Genomic DNA, 14284 nt, shown 5'->3' on the forward strand with positions numbered 1-14284 from the left:
TTATCTTTATTTATTTCTTGGATAGAGACAGCTAGAAATCGAGAGGGAAGGGAGGGATAGAGAGGGAGAGAGACAGAGAGACACATGTAGCACTGCTTCACCACTTGTGAAGCTTTCCCCCTGCAGGTGGGGACCGGGGGCTCAAACCTAGGTCTTTGCACATTGTAACATGTGCGCTCAACCAGGTGCGCCACCACCCGGTCCTTTTCCCGATCTATTTTATAGTTGTTCAAGTCTTAAAAATGCAGAGTAAAATTGAAAATGTCTTTGTACTGTATGGAGAATCCTTAAATAAAAATGGAATTACTTTATGATCCACTCTTAGGCATTTGGTCAAAGGACATGTTCACCCCTATGTTCACAGCTGCATTCTTCACAATAACTAGAGTGGAAGCAGCCTAAATGTCCATCAACAGATGACTGGCTAAAGAAGTTGTGGGATATATATTCCATGGAATACTACTAGGGATATATATCAAAACAAAGACAACATTCTGTCCAGTGTACCATTCTAGCAGGCGCCAGAGCAGGGCCTGCAAACATCCGCAGGCATGCAGTGTAACATGCAGTGTAACAGCTGAGAGGGATGGGAGGCAGGGACAATGAGGACAGCCCCGAGGCCCCGCCCCCAAGCCCGGCGGAGGGCGGGGCCCGCAGACCCCGAGCGCGCGATGCGGAGGCCGGCGGTGCGGCTGGTGCTGCTGGGCCGCGTGCCCTACGCCCGGTTGTTGGCGGGGCAGGAGCGCTGGCTGCGGCGGCTGCAGACCGAGCCGGGCACGGAGGCGGGGGCGCTGCTGGTCTGTGAGCCCGCGGAGCCCGTGTACACCGCTGGGCTGCGTGGCGGCCTGACGCCCGAGGAGGTGACACGGCTGCGGGCCTTGGGCGCTGAGGTGCGCACTACTGGCCGCGGCGGCCTAGCCACCTTCCACGGCCCCGGCCAGCTGCTCTGCCACCCGGTGCTCGACCTGCGGCTCCTCGGCTTGCGCCTGCGCACCCACGTGGCGGCGCTGGAGGCGTGCGCCGTGCGCCTCTGCGAGCTCCAGGGCCTGCCTGGCGCGCGCGCGCGGCCCCCGCCCCACACCGGCGTCTGGCTGGGCGAGCGCAAGATCTGCGCGATCGGTGAGCGCCGGGCGGGGCCAGCGCCGGGCGGGCCTGCGGCGGGGCGGGGCCAGGAGGCCTCTGGCGCGAGCTGCGAATGCCAGCTCCCGCCACGTTTGTGGTTAAACCCCATTAAAATAAAGCATTTTAACATATTTAACTGAATAGGACAGAGAGAAGTTGGAAGAGGAAAGAGAGCGAGGAAGAGGAGAAGGGGCCGGCAGGGGTGCACCTGGCTAATTACACACATTACAGTGCGCAAAGACCTGGCTTTAAACCCCCATCTGCAGGGGGAGCGATGGAGCAGTGCTGCAGGTGTCTCTCTGTCCAATCAAATAAAGTTAAAAAAAAAATAGGGGACGGGTGGTAGCGCTGCGGGTTAAGCGCACATGGCACAGAGCCCAAGTTCCGACGTAAGGATCCCGGTTCCCCACCTGCAGGGGGGACGCTTCACAAGCGGTGAAGCAGGTCTGCAGGTATCTATCTTTCTCCCTCTCTGTCTTCCCCTTCTCACTCCATTTCTGTCCTATTCCAACAACAACAATAGTGATAACAATAACAAGAGCAACAAAAATGGGAAAAATGGCCACCAGGAGCAGTGGATTTGTGGGCACCAAGTCCCAGTCATACCCTGGAGGCAAACATGAATCAATAAAATAATTAAAAAATAACTTTTAAAAAAAAATTTTTTTAGTATTTATTTTATTTATTTATTCCCTTTTGTTGCCCTTGTTGTTTTATTGTTGTAGTTATTATTGTTGTTGTCTTTGTTGGATAGGACAGAGAGAAATGGAGAGAGGAGGGGAAGACAGAGGGGGGGGAGAGAAAGACAGACACCTGCAGACCTGCTTCACCGCCTGTGAAGCGACTCCCCTGCAGGTGGGGAGCCGGGGTTCGAACCGGGATCCTTATGCCAGTCCTTGTGTTTGGCGCCACCTGCGCTTAGCCCGCTGCACTACAGCCCGACTCCCCCCCAAAATAACTTTTTTTAAAAGTGAGAGAAGAGAAAGATACCAGTAGGTAGGAACTTGAACCCGGGTCTTCCGTATGGTAGAGTGTGCGCCTGGCCCCTTTAAACTTTTTCTTGCCTGAAGTCTTCTGCTATGACATATTTTAGGGAATAAGAAGACAAGAATGAATTGCCACATTACCTCCCTTGAATCATAGTGGGAGTGGTGGGGCATTAAGAGCATTTCCTAGTTTGCAAATTTCATTTAGTTTATTTTTAAATATTTTATTTATTTATTTTTTTGACAAGAGAGATGTATCAATATAGAGAAAGATATATGGAGAGACCAGAGCACTGTTCAGCTCTGGCTTATGATGGTGCTGGATATTGAATCTGGGACCTCAGAGCCTCAGGTATGGAAGCCTTTAGCATAGTTATTATGCTGTCTCCCTAGTCATCCATCCATCCTTCCTTCCTTCCTTCCTTCCTTCCTTCTTTCTCTCTTTCTTTCTCTCTTTCTCTCTTTCTTTCTTTCTTTCTTTCTTTCTTACTTTTTTTTCTTTCTTTGCCTCCAGGGTTATTGCTGGGGCTCAGTGCCTGCACTACGAATCCACTGCTCCTGGAGGCCATTTTTTCCCATTTTGTTGCCCTTGTTGTCATTATTGATGTTGTTGTAGGATAGGACAGAGAAATCAAGAAAGGAAGGGAGACAGAGAGGAAGATGCAGACCTGCTTCTCCGCCCATGAAGCGACACCCCCTGCTGGTGGGGAGCCCGGGGCTGGAACTGGGATCCTTATGCCAGTTCTTGTGCTTCGTGCCATGTGCGCTTAACCTGCTGTGCTACCGCCCGACTGCCGTACTTTAGTTTTTAAAGGGTATTCTTTTTTTTTCTTTCTACTTATTCATTAATGGGGTTGGGTTGGAGTGGAGAACCAGAACACTACTCAGGCACATGTGATGCCAGAGTTGAAATCTAGACCTCATGCCTTTAGGCCCAATGCTCTAGCTACTGCCCCACCTCCCTGGCTGATCAAACTTCACAAACAACAATGAAATCACTGTGCAGCTCCTGCAGAGCCACACACTCCTCCACCCAATTCTCTTCCCTTGACCTGTACACAACCCCAGGGTGCTTCTGAAATAAAACTGGAACTAGTCCCCTTCCTTCTGCACACTGAGTAGGGTCATGAAGCCTAGGGAGGGAACATGTCTATTCTAAGATCCTCTGGTTTACCTTACAGGTGTCCGCTGTGGAAGGCACATTACATCCCATGGCCTGGCTCTGAACTGCTCCACGGACCTCACATGGTTTGAGCACATTGTACCCTGCGGGCTGGTTGGGACTGGTGTCACGTCTCTGAGTGAGGAGCTCCAGAGGCATGTTACTGTGCATGAAGTAATGCCTCCTTTCCTTGAGGCCTTTCAAGAGACCTACAAGTGCCTGCTGATCTCAGAGGACAGTCCCCACTGAAGGACATTAATGGCATCACTGCTGGGAGGTCCTGCCTTGAAATGCCTCAAACTGATTTGATGTCACTGAAACCCACATTCCAGGCCTGACCCTGTCATTCACTAACTCAAGGGACTGTGGATACCTCATGAATTCTGAGCCATTGTCTCCACATCTATCCAGATTTGCTTATATTTTTTCCACTTATTCATAGATCTGGAACAAAAGCAAAATATGCTATGCAAACAAACACTACTGCTTTTGACACCATTATCTCTGTTTTTAAAAGCTCAGATGTCAGGAGTCGGGTGGTAGCACAGTGGGTTAAGTGCAGGTGGCACTAAGCGCAAGGACCAGTGTAAGGATTCCAGTTTGAGCCCCCGGCTCCCCACCTGCAGGGGAGTCACTTCACAGGCGGTGAAGCAGGTCTGCAGATGTCTATCTTTCTCTCCCCCTCTGTCTTCCCTCCTCTCTCCATTTCTCTCTGTCCTATCCAACAATGATGACAACAATAATAACTACAACAACAAGGGCAACAAAAGGGAATGAATAAATAAAAATTTTTTAAAACTCAGATGTCATTTCTCAATTATCTATTACTTTCCAAATACTATGTTTACCTGGGCAATTCTGGGCTCTAGTTCCTTTGGTTTTTGTAGGAGTATGGCAGCCTAGTTGAAGGTGATGTAATACAGTATCTATTTATTTATTTATTTTTCATTCTTAAGAGGCCTGAATGCTTTCTGACCTCCATAAATAAAGTGGGATCATGTCTTTTATCTGGGTTGAATTCCCCAAGCCTTTTAAATAGTATTTAATTCTTCTTCTTCTTCTTCTTTTTTTTTTTACTAGAGCACTGCACAGCTCTGGCTTATGGTGGTATAGGGGATTGAACCTGGGATTTTGGAGTCTCAGGCATGATAGTCTCTTTGTATAATTACTGTGCTATCTACCCCCACCCTTAAATTGCTCTTTTTAGTGAGGAAACCTCAACTAGGGCAAAGGTTGAAGAAAATAAAAGAAAATTTCCTCAAATTGTATACATGCCAAAGGTTAAAGTTTTCTTACATGTCATCTTTAGGTTAGTAAAACTTACTGAGGCTCCTACTCAGTGAGCCATCCTCAGTGTGGAAGGGACAACATAAAGCTGGTGCAGGTGAGGATTATGAGGAGGCATCTGGAAGACTGGCGAGCAGGGAAAATAATTAGTCGGGAAAAGTGGGGTGGGGGTAGATAGTAGAATAGGTAATTCAAAGAGACTTAGGCCTGAGGCTCCCAAGTCCCATGTTCAGTCCCCCACACCACCATTAACCAGAGCTGAGCAATGCTCTGGTTAAAAAAAAAAAAAAAAAAAGGAGTTAAGAGTTTGTGGGTGGAGGGCCACACCTGACGTCGCTACCCACTGGTACTCAGTTCTCCTTTCTAGCCACTCTGCCCATAGAGCCTGTGCTGAAATGCCCCCAGAGACTGGTCAAGAAGCACATTTATCCAATACCTATTTCTAGTACGAGGTACATATCCTTTTATATACATTTTCTCAGTGGCCAGCCCCAGACTTCTGACCACTGAGAATGACTCAGCATAGCACAGTAACCGAGTTACCTGCCCTTCCTGAGACTTAGCCTCATTAGGGCTCAGGACTTGGCACTGAACAGAAAGCAGGAAATTGATGGTAATTATTAACAATCACCAAATATTTCTGACTCTCCCCCTTATGAGCACATGGCAGGATCATACTTTGCGACCCCCTTGTGGCTGGGTGAGGCCAGGGAATCTGTTCTGGTGAATGAGTTATGGACAGGGGTGACATGTCACTTCTGAGTGTGACACTTCTGCAGGATCTGATTTAGTTGCTGACGTCAGATCATCAGGTTTCTCTCTGCCTCTGTAACAGTGACCAGCAATACTGCAGAGAGAGGCTGCTTCCTGAGTGCAGCTCTGCAGATTGAGCAGAATTCTCTGCTGCTAGTGAATATATAGTGGAAGAAAGTCACCAAGTATGTGGTGATTCTTCCTTTCTGCCTCCAGAATACATGCCCATCCCACTGGCTTTTCCAAGGCAGCTCTGAAAGTGTCAAAAGAACCCAAACTGGGAACCAGGGACTGACTGCCCCTTAATAACCATCTGATTTCATACAAGTCAGTCAGCCTTCTGCAGCCTGTTCCCCCCCCTCCCCCCCCTCATAACATGGCCACACCTCTGGCTGCAAAGCCAGAGATTGTGGATGAGACTGCTGTTTTCATTTTGGGCCCTAAACCACTTCTCTGCCAGCTACATTTCAGTCTTTCTGGGCTCCCTCTCCTAGTCCCATGGCTCACACTGATGGATCCTCTACCCTCCTCTTCTCTCTCCTTGGGCTCCTGGATCTACATCCTCTCCCCTCACACCCAGGCTCCAGATCTACAAACTCATCTGCCCAGCCCACCCTCCACCCCCTCATCTGCATGTCCCACAGATGTTCCAAATTTGATTGATCTCAAATAGCACTTCTTCCTCTCCAAACTTGCTCCTCACCCACACTTCTCCATACTAGCAATGCCCCTAACACCCACTCAGTTGCTCCAGCCAAAATCCTGGGGTTCCCCTAGTCTTCCCACCAGCACTGATGGGTAACAGCAGTAGCAGCCATCTTTTGCCATGTGGTCTGGACAAAAACATGAGAGTGAATGGCAGATGACTGAACAAAGAATCTATGGGATATATAGTAAACAGGATACTCTAGGGGCAGAAAGCCCCCAGGAACAGTTGGGCTGTGTGGGGGCAGAGCTGAGGGCCAGAGTTCAGCCTATAGAATTGGTCAGGCCACTGCTGCTGGGCCCCCAATCTCCTCCTGCCTGGTAGAGCTCATCTCCGGTTTCCCAGTGGGGCTCTTTGTCCAGGAAGGAGACCAAGCTTATAAAGAAGGGTATTTGATACCCTGGCTTTCCCAATTCCAGAAAGCCTTGTGTTGTTTGTGAAGTCTCTTTCCTGGAAATAAACAGACTGTATAGTGAGTGAGTGCTGAGTGGGAGGGTGCCCATGTTTCTCTGTGACACTTAGTGACAGCATTCTGCAGCCTCCACATGGCTCCTTTTGTTGACAGTGACAGTCTGTGGTGTGGTCAGCCTTACTCACTGGCCTCCAGATATGGAAGGCTTACTGCTTCCTGAGGCAGCCCTTTATTCCTGCATGGTTCTGGTACTTAGAAAGGTATATATATTAAATGGAAATAAGCCATCAACTTTGTCATCATCTGCTCTTTTGCAAGGCCTCCTCTGAATGGGCTTCCCCGGCTGGGCTTAGTTCAGGGCCTTGCCTGAGCAGGTGCCCCGCAAAGGTGCCCGGAAATGGTCTGTGGCATCAGCAGCTGAATTCTGTCTCAGAAGTCTCTTTTCTTTTCTTTTCTTTTTTCTTTTTCTTTTTTTTTTTTGATAGGACAGAGAGAAATGGAGAGAGGAGGGGATAGCCACCGGCAGACCTGCTTCACCGCTTGTGAAACGACCCCCTGCACCCCCCCCCCACAGGTGGGGAGCTGGGGGCTCGAACCGGGATCCTTACGCTGGTCCTTGTGCTTCGTTCCATGTGTGCTTAACCCACTGCACTATCGCCCAGCTCCACTAGAAGTCTCTTTTCAAGTGAAGTTTCCTGAGCTTTCTACTCATTGTTACAAGATAAACATCTTGGGGGCCAGGCAGTAGCACAGTGGCACACAGGGCAAAAAGCGCAAGGACGGATGTAGGCATCCTGGTTCAAGCCCCCGGCTACTCCCTGCAGAGGGGTCATTTTGCAAGTGGTGAAGCAGGTCTGCAGGTGTCTTATCTTTCTCTCCCTCTCTTGTCTTCCCCTCCTCTCCATTTCTCTCTGTCCTATCCAACAACAATGACAGCATAATAATAACAATGATAAACAACACAAAGGCAACAAAGGAGAAAATATGGCCTCCAGGAGCAGTGGATTCATAGTGCAGGCACCAAGCCCCAGCAATAACCCCGGAGGCACAATAAAATAAAATAAAATAAAATAAAATTTTAAGAAAGAGAACATATGCTGTACCCACTGGCTAGTATACCCCTAGCTTGTGTTTCTCAGAATCAGAGATAATAATGCTGGATTGCTGCTCCCACTAGGACACCCTAACTTGGTTGCTGTCTCTACCAAAGTCCCAGCTCCAGCCCAGCTGCCCTCTTTGGTTCTAGAAGCTCTTGTCCCTTTGCCCTTTCTGCCTCACAGTGGCTTCCCTCCCCACCACTGCTAGCGGGGTACACTGCACCATTCCTCCTCGGTTTCCTAAACCCTCCTTCACACTCTGCAAATTACCCGGTTTCAAGGTGCCATCTATTTCCATGCAGGATCCTGACCAATGGCAGCGCCAATCTTGGCTGCCCGAGGTGCTGAGCGCCTATGAGGTTCATGGTTATTAGCTCCACTCCTCTCTGTCCCAACCCATGAGGGCCCAGTGCCATTCTAAGGCCTTACTCACATTAATCTTAGCACTAAGCAGCAAACCCACAGGCTGAATCACTGACACCATTTTCAGGAGAGGAAAATGGCTCAGATGAAGATATGCCCCCAGTAGACAGTGAGTGGGAGACAAGTCTGAGGCTTAAACTCAGGTCTGGATTCCCAAGGCCTGTAGATGAGACAACCCCCACCCTCACTCCAAAGACAGCTCTGCCTTTTTCAGAGGTCAAAAAAAAGGACCAAAGGAGACAGTGGGTGTGGCAGTGCTTTGGAAACCTGACTGTGTGTGCGATTCCTCTCCAGAAGGCCAGGGCTGAGTCTACTGGGTGAAACCAGAGATAGCAGAGTTCCAGAGACCAGAGAGCCTCAGCCCTCCTGTATGAGGGGAAACAGCCCTAGAAAGAACAAGTGTTCCCACTAGATCAATCCCACATTTGCTGCAGGAACAAGATTCTGCATTCAAATGTCTCCAGACATCCTGTAAGCAGGTCAGAGAGGAGGATGTAGGGGGCCAGGTGGGGGCATAGCTGATTGAGTGCACATGTGACAATGCACAAAAACCCAGGTTTTAGCCCCTGGTCCCCGCCTGCAGGGGGAAAGCTTCACAAGTGGTGCAGTGGTGCTGCAGGTGTCTCTGTCTCTCTCTCACTCCCTACTTCCCACTTCTTCTCAATTTCTAGCTACCTTTATCCAATAAATAAAGATAATAAAAAAATTAAAGAGAGAGAGAGAAGGATGTAGCATTCCCCTTAGAGAACAGGTAAAGAAGAGACGTAGGTTGAGGAGGGGAGGGCAGAGATGATTTCCGGGCTACTGAGTGCCTTTTTTTTTTCATTGAATTTATGTTTATTTACTTACTTTAATGAGAGACAGTGAGAACTGAGATCACCACTCAGCTCTGGCTTATGGTGGTCCCAGGGATTCAACCTGATGAGGAAGCTCTGTCCTCACACCTCCAGGAATGAGTGGCCCATTCCCACCAGCAGCAGCCTGGTTCACATTTCCAGTGAGCAGAGAGTTAAGTCCTGTGACTCTCGATGGCCTCAAGCCCACTGCCGTCCAGGACCCATTAACACACCTCCTCTCTCTACTCCAGAGCTGTAAGTGCAGACTCACTCCCCTTTCTCAGTGCTGCCCAGTTTAGTCTATGGGGTGACTTTCTTTTTCCTTTCTACCCAAAATTTAAAAAAAAAAAATTATTTATTCCCTTTTGTTGCCCTTGTTGGTTTATTTTTTATTTTTTATATTTATTTTCCTTTTTGTTGCCCTTGTTTTTATTGTTGTTGTAGTTATAATTGTTGTTATTGATGTCGTTGTTGTTAGATAGGACAGAGAGAAATGGAGAGAAGAGGGGAAGACAGAGAGTGGGAGAGAAAGATAGACCTACAGACCTGCTTCACCACCTGTGAAGCCACTTCCCTGCAGGTGGGAAGCTGGTGGTTTGAACCGGGATCCTTCCGCAGGTCCTTGCACTTTGCGCCACGTACACTTAACCCACTGGTCTACCTCCCGACTCGCAATGTTGGTTTATTGTTGTGGCTATTATTGATATCATTGTTGTTGGATAGGACAGAGAGAAATGGAGAAAAATGGGAAAGACCGAGAGGGGGACAGAAAAATAGACACCTGCAGACCTGCTTGACCGCCTGTGAATCAATTCCCCTGAAGGTGGGGAGCCGGGAGCTTGACCTGGGGTTCTTATGCCTGTCTTAGCGCTTAGCGCCACCCGCACTTAACCCGCTGCTACACCCGACTTCCTCTACCCAAATCTTATCTGTTTTCCAAGTCCTACTGTAGGGAGAGGACACTGTTTTCAGTCTGTCCAACCAATCATACAGCTTCTCATAATGACATCTAAACTTTTTTTTTTTTTTTTTTTTTTTTTAACCAGAGCACTGCTCAGCTCTGGTTTACGGTGGTACAGGGGATTGAACCTGGGACTTAGGAGCCTCAGGCATGAGAGTCGCTTTGCGTAACCATTATGCTATCTACCCCTGTCCTCATCCAAATTTCCTAAGGACATTATCTGGGCTAATAAATCCCCTTTCTATTTACATCAGTTTGAGCTGCAGTTTCTGTTGTCCACAAGATTTCTGAAACAGCCACCTCCTTTGCAAACCCTAGTTCTCATAAACCCCACTTTCCCCTTATTATTTATTTATTTAACCAGAGCACTGCTCAGCTCAGGTTTATCCTGGATCAGGGGATTGGGCCTAAGCCTTTGGAACCTCAGGCATAAGAGTTCCTTATTGTTTAAACCAAGAGCTTCAACAGTGAATGTGCATTCTCTCATTCATAGTCAGTCTTGGGGGTGGGGTTGGAGGGGGGAAGGAGTTAGCATAATGGTTATGTAAAAAGACTTTCATGCCTAAGACTCCAAAGTCCCAGGTTCAATTCTTAGTATCACTGTAAGCCAGAGCTGAACAGTACTCCAGTAACAATAATGATGATGATGATAAAATAAAGTAAAATAACTTTAAATGTTTTTAAAAAGTCTTTATGGGGCACTCATTATGTTGAGGGAGAAGTTATCACCCAGAAATAGGAGTGGTTACAGGTGTAGGTGGGGCTTTTTGGCTTTATAACCTTACCCCATCAGCTGGGGCCCTATTCGGGGAGTCCTGAGATTCCCAAACAGACATAATGGGCATAGACCTCGAATAAATCCCTCTCTCCATTGTTACTGGTCATCTCTATCAGGAACAACAAAATAGACCCCTTTGTGGGCCCCCGTAGAACCTTGCCCTCAACTTGGATCAACAACGGTAAAGAACATTCCATCCTCTGAAGGGAGGCTGGACAACATACTCTATGCTACACCTGAGAAAGATGGGTCCCGAAATTGGGGTAGCTTGGAACGTTCCTACTCATGACCACAGAATGTGAGCTCAGATCTACAGGGATGCAGAGGTCACATAGGCTCCTAAGCTGAATATGGGCCCCAGATCACATCAAATTGATGGGGGCTACAGTCAACAATATTTATACACCTTTCCCATATTTGGGAGCTACTCTCCAGCTTTCTGGTCCTTTTTCAATGACATCATGATCCAGCTTTCTGGTCCTTTTTCAATGACATCATCTCCTCAGACAATAACTTGGATCCAGCTACATATCAGATTTCAGGCTCCGGGAAAACAAACAACAAAAAAAAACTAGTATAGCCACAGGCTCTTTGGAATATAACTAAAATATGCCTACTAGCTATCTACAAAATGGAGACCCCCCCACCCCCAACTCTTCATCCGCACTATTCCAGCCTTTAGATTCATGATTAGTCAACAATTTGTTTGGCTTTATATGTTAACTCTTTTTTCAACCACCAGGTTCTAGATGCTAGCATGATGCCAACTAGACTTCCCTGGACAGACAACCCCACCAATGTGTCCTGGAGGTCCGATTCCCCAGAGCCCTGCCCCACTAGGGAAAGAGAGAGACAGGTTGGGAGTATGGATCGATCTGTCAACTCCCATGTTCATCGGGGAAGCAATTACAGAGGCCAGACCTTCCACCTTCTGCATCCCACAATGTCCTTGGGTCCATACTCCCAGAGGGTTAGAGAATAGGAAAGCTATCAGGAGAGGGGATGGGATACAAAGTTCTGGTGGTGGGAACTGTGTGGAGTTGTACCCCTCCTAATCTATGGTTTTTGTCAGTGTTTCCTTTTTATAAATAAAATAATAAATACATTAAAAATCTACATTGTTAAATTTTTTTTTAAAAAAGCCTAACTTTGGGGGGCTTGCTCTTTTTCTGCTTTTTCCATGTGACCATCATAATGTAAGTTAGTCTTTTTCTCTCATTTTTCTTTCTTTCTCTCTCTCATGCTATAACATGCATTTTCCCCCCATAATAATAGGGGACCTTCCCACAGTCACTCTGCAACTGGACACAGGTGCTTTCAAAATCAGAGATCGTAAGGGCAACGTCTTTCTCTCCCCCACCCCCTCTCTCCTTGAGAGGGGCTCCCACCATGTCTACTCTCAACAGAGGTCAAAGGCACAGCCACTTACCTCAATGAGATCAGTATGGTCACTTTCTCCCTCCTCCCTTCTGTCTTTCCTTTCTCTCTCTCTCTCTCTCTCCCTTCCTTCCTTCCTTCCTTCTTTTCCTTCCTTTCTTCCTTCCTTCCTTTCTCTGTTTCTTAATTTCTTCCTTCCTTTCTTAATTCCTTCCTTCTTTTTAAATTTTTATTTATTTATTTTATTGGGGGATCAGTGTTTACACTTGACAGTAAATACAACAGTTTGTACATGCATAACAGTTGTACATGCCACAACATGTTTTATTTTCAATAAGTTTAACCTACTGGGATAATCATGCTTTTCTCTTCAATTCTTTGCTGAGAAAAATGCATGATGGACCCTTAGGATGGGGGACAGATCTCTCCTTCCCTATAACAACTATGTTCCAGTACCAGGAAAAGTACTTGGTATACAACTATAACAGGCAATTTTTTAAAATATATTTTTCTTTTTTAAAAAAATTATTTATTTATTTATGAGAAAGCTAGGAGGAGAGAAAGAACCAGACGTCACTCTGGTACATGTGCTGCCAGAGATTGAACTCAGGACCTCATGTTTGAGAATCCAATGCTTTTATCCACTGCACCACCTCCCAGACCATGAAATATCTTTTTTTTTTTTTTTTTTTTTTTTTTGGTCTCCAGGATTATTGCTGGGGCTTGGTGCCTGTACCACGAATCCACTACTCCTGGAGGCTATTTTCCCCCTTTTGTTGCCTTTGTTCTTTATAGCAGCTCCTGACAGCTTTCAACCTGACGCCGCTGACTGGCTATGGAAGAAGGGCAAACGCTAGAAGAAGAAGAATTGCTGTTGTTGTTGCTGGATAGGACAGAGAGAAATGGAGAGAGGAAGGGAAGACAGAGAGAGAGAGAAAGATAGACACTTGCAGACCTGCTTCATTGACTGTGAAGCGACCCCCCCCCCAGTAGGTGGGGGCTCCAGGGGCTCGAACCAGGCTCCTTACACCGGTCATTGCATTTTGTGCCACCTGCGCTTAACCCACTGTTCCACTGCCTGCCCCCCAGCAGGCAATTTTTATCCCCCATCCCAAAGACAATACAACTGAGACTCAGGGAGGTGAAGTTCTCATAGCCTGTAACTGGTAGGTACAAGGTCAATCCCAAATCTGTTGAGCTCCCGAAGCTGTGTTCTGGAATATTGTGCACCCTGCTTCCTGGGACACAGCATATGTGAAGCTGGGCTGGGAAAAGAGGCCCCTGAGATATTTAGTCTCAGCCACCACACTGGCCCCACCCTTGCTCCACCTCTCCCAGGCCTCCATCTGCTGCTCTGTGCTGCCTGTGGGGCAGAAGGGGGAAGCCCAAGGGGAGAAGACAAAGTGTTCTGAGGGCCAAATGGACAGACCACGAAGATAAAAGATCACGGAAGCACAGCCCAGGTTCCTAACGTATAATGGAACAAAATCATTCTATGTGATAACTAAACTTCCTCTCTGATTCACACTGCATTTCTCCATGACCAGGCTGCCATGACCAGGCTGCCAAGAGTGTTAACTGTGACTCTACCTGCAGCCCTTCTTCCCCACGCATGGGGCAGACATGGCGCTATCACCTGGCCATTCTGTGCTCATACAGCTTTTACAGTCAAGGGAAGGGCAGACCTCAGCCAGTACACAGGTAAATGGAAGACTGGTTTGAGTTCTGGGAATAAATTAATATGGAATTCGATGGTTGATGGCTCTATTTACCAAGAGATAATTGACTTTGGTCACCTGAGCTGGAAGCCAAGAGCTCCATCCCCAACCCATTATCTATACAGAAGTAAGATGCAGAGGTCTGGGGCCCAGTACTGCTTCACTGCTTGTGAAGCTTCTCCCTTGCAAGTGGGGGTTTGGGGTCTTGAACTGGGGTCCTTGCATATGGTAACGTGTGCTCTATAGGGGTAAGTTGCCGCCCAGCCCCAAAAAGTACATTTTATTTATTTAATAGGATATAGAGAAAAAGAGAAGGGAAGCCTTCCCTTTGCAGGTAGGGACCAGGGGCTTGAACCCAAGTCCTTGCACATGGTAACATGTAGGCTCAACTGGGTATGCCACCAGCTGGCCCTGAAAGTACATTTGTTTTCCTCTACTCCCTGTCTCCTAAATCAGAGCCTCTGGAATACAACCCAAAAGTCTGCTTGACTAAAGCCAGCTCCTGGGTAACTGCTGGGAGACTGAAACTTGAGACTGCACACACAGAGTCAAGGTAACTCCCCACAGACAGGTGAGCTGAGAAAAAGAGAAGCAGGGTCAAAACATGGAACCACAGAAACAACAAGGAAATGACATGTTTTGATGAGGATTAGCAGTAGTTCTATG

The 14284-nt window shown here is 47.5% G+C and overlaps 1 protein-coding gene and 1 long non-coding RNA gene across 4 annotated transcripts in view; one reads left to right on the forward strand and one right to left on the reverse strand.

The window, feature by feature from the left end:
• The window catches only part of LOC132534072 (uncharacterized), a 109260-nt gene that overhangs the window by 14550 nt on the left and 80426 nt on the right, over positions 1 to 14284 (reverse strand). The gene's annotated exons all lie outside the window — the stretch shown is intronic.
• LIPT2 (lipoyl(octanoyl) transferase 2) lies at positions 651 to 3948 on the forward strand. The gene is made up of 2 exons (XM_007520241.3): positions 651 to 1119; positions 3290 to 3948. The coding sequence occupies exons 1-2, from the start codon at positions 672 to 674 to the stop codon at positions 3517 to 3519; spliced, it is 678 nt and encodes a 225-aa protein (XP_007520303.1). The 5' UTR covers positions 651 to 671; the 3' UTR covers positions 3520 to 3948.

This window comes from Erinaceus europaeus, chromosome 17 (genome assembly GCF_950295315.1).
Source record: "Erinaceus europaeus chromosome 17, mEriEur2.1, whole genome shotgun sequence".
Taxonomy (NCBI): Eukaryota; Metazoa; Chordata; class Mammalia; order Eulipotyphla; family Erinaceidae; genus Erinaceus; species Erinaceus europaeus.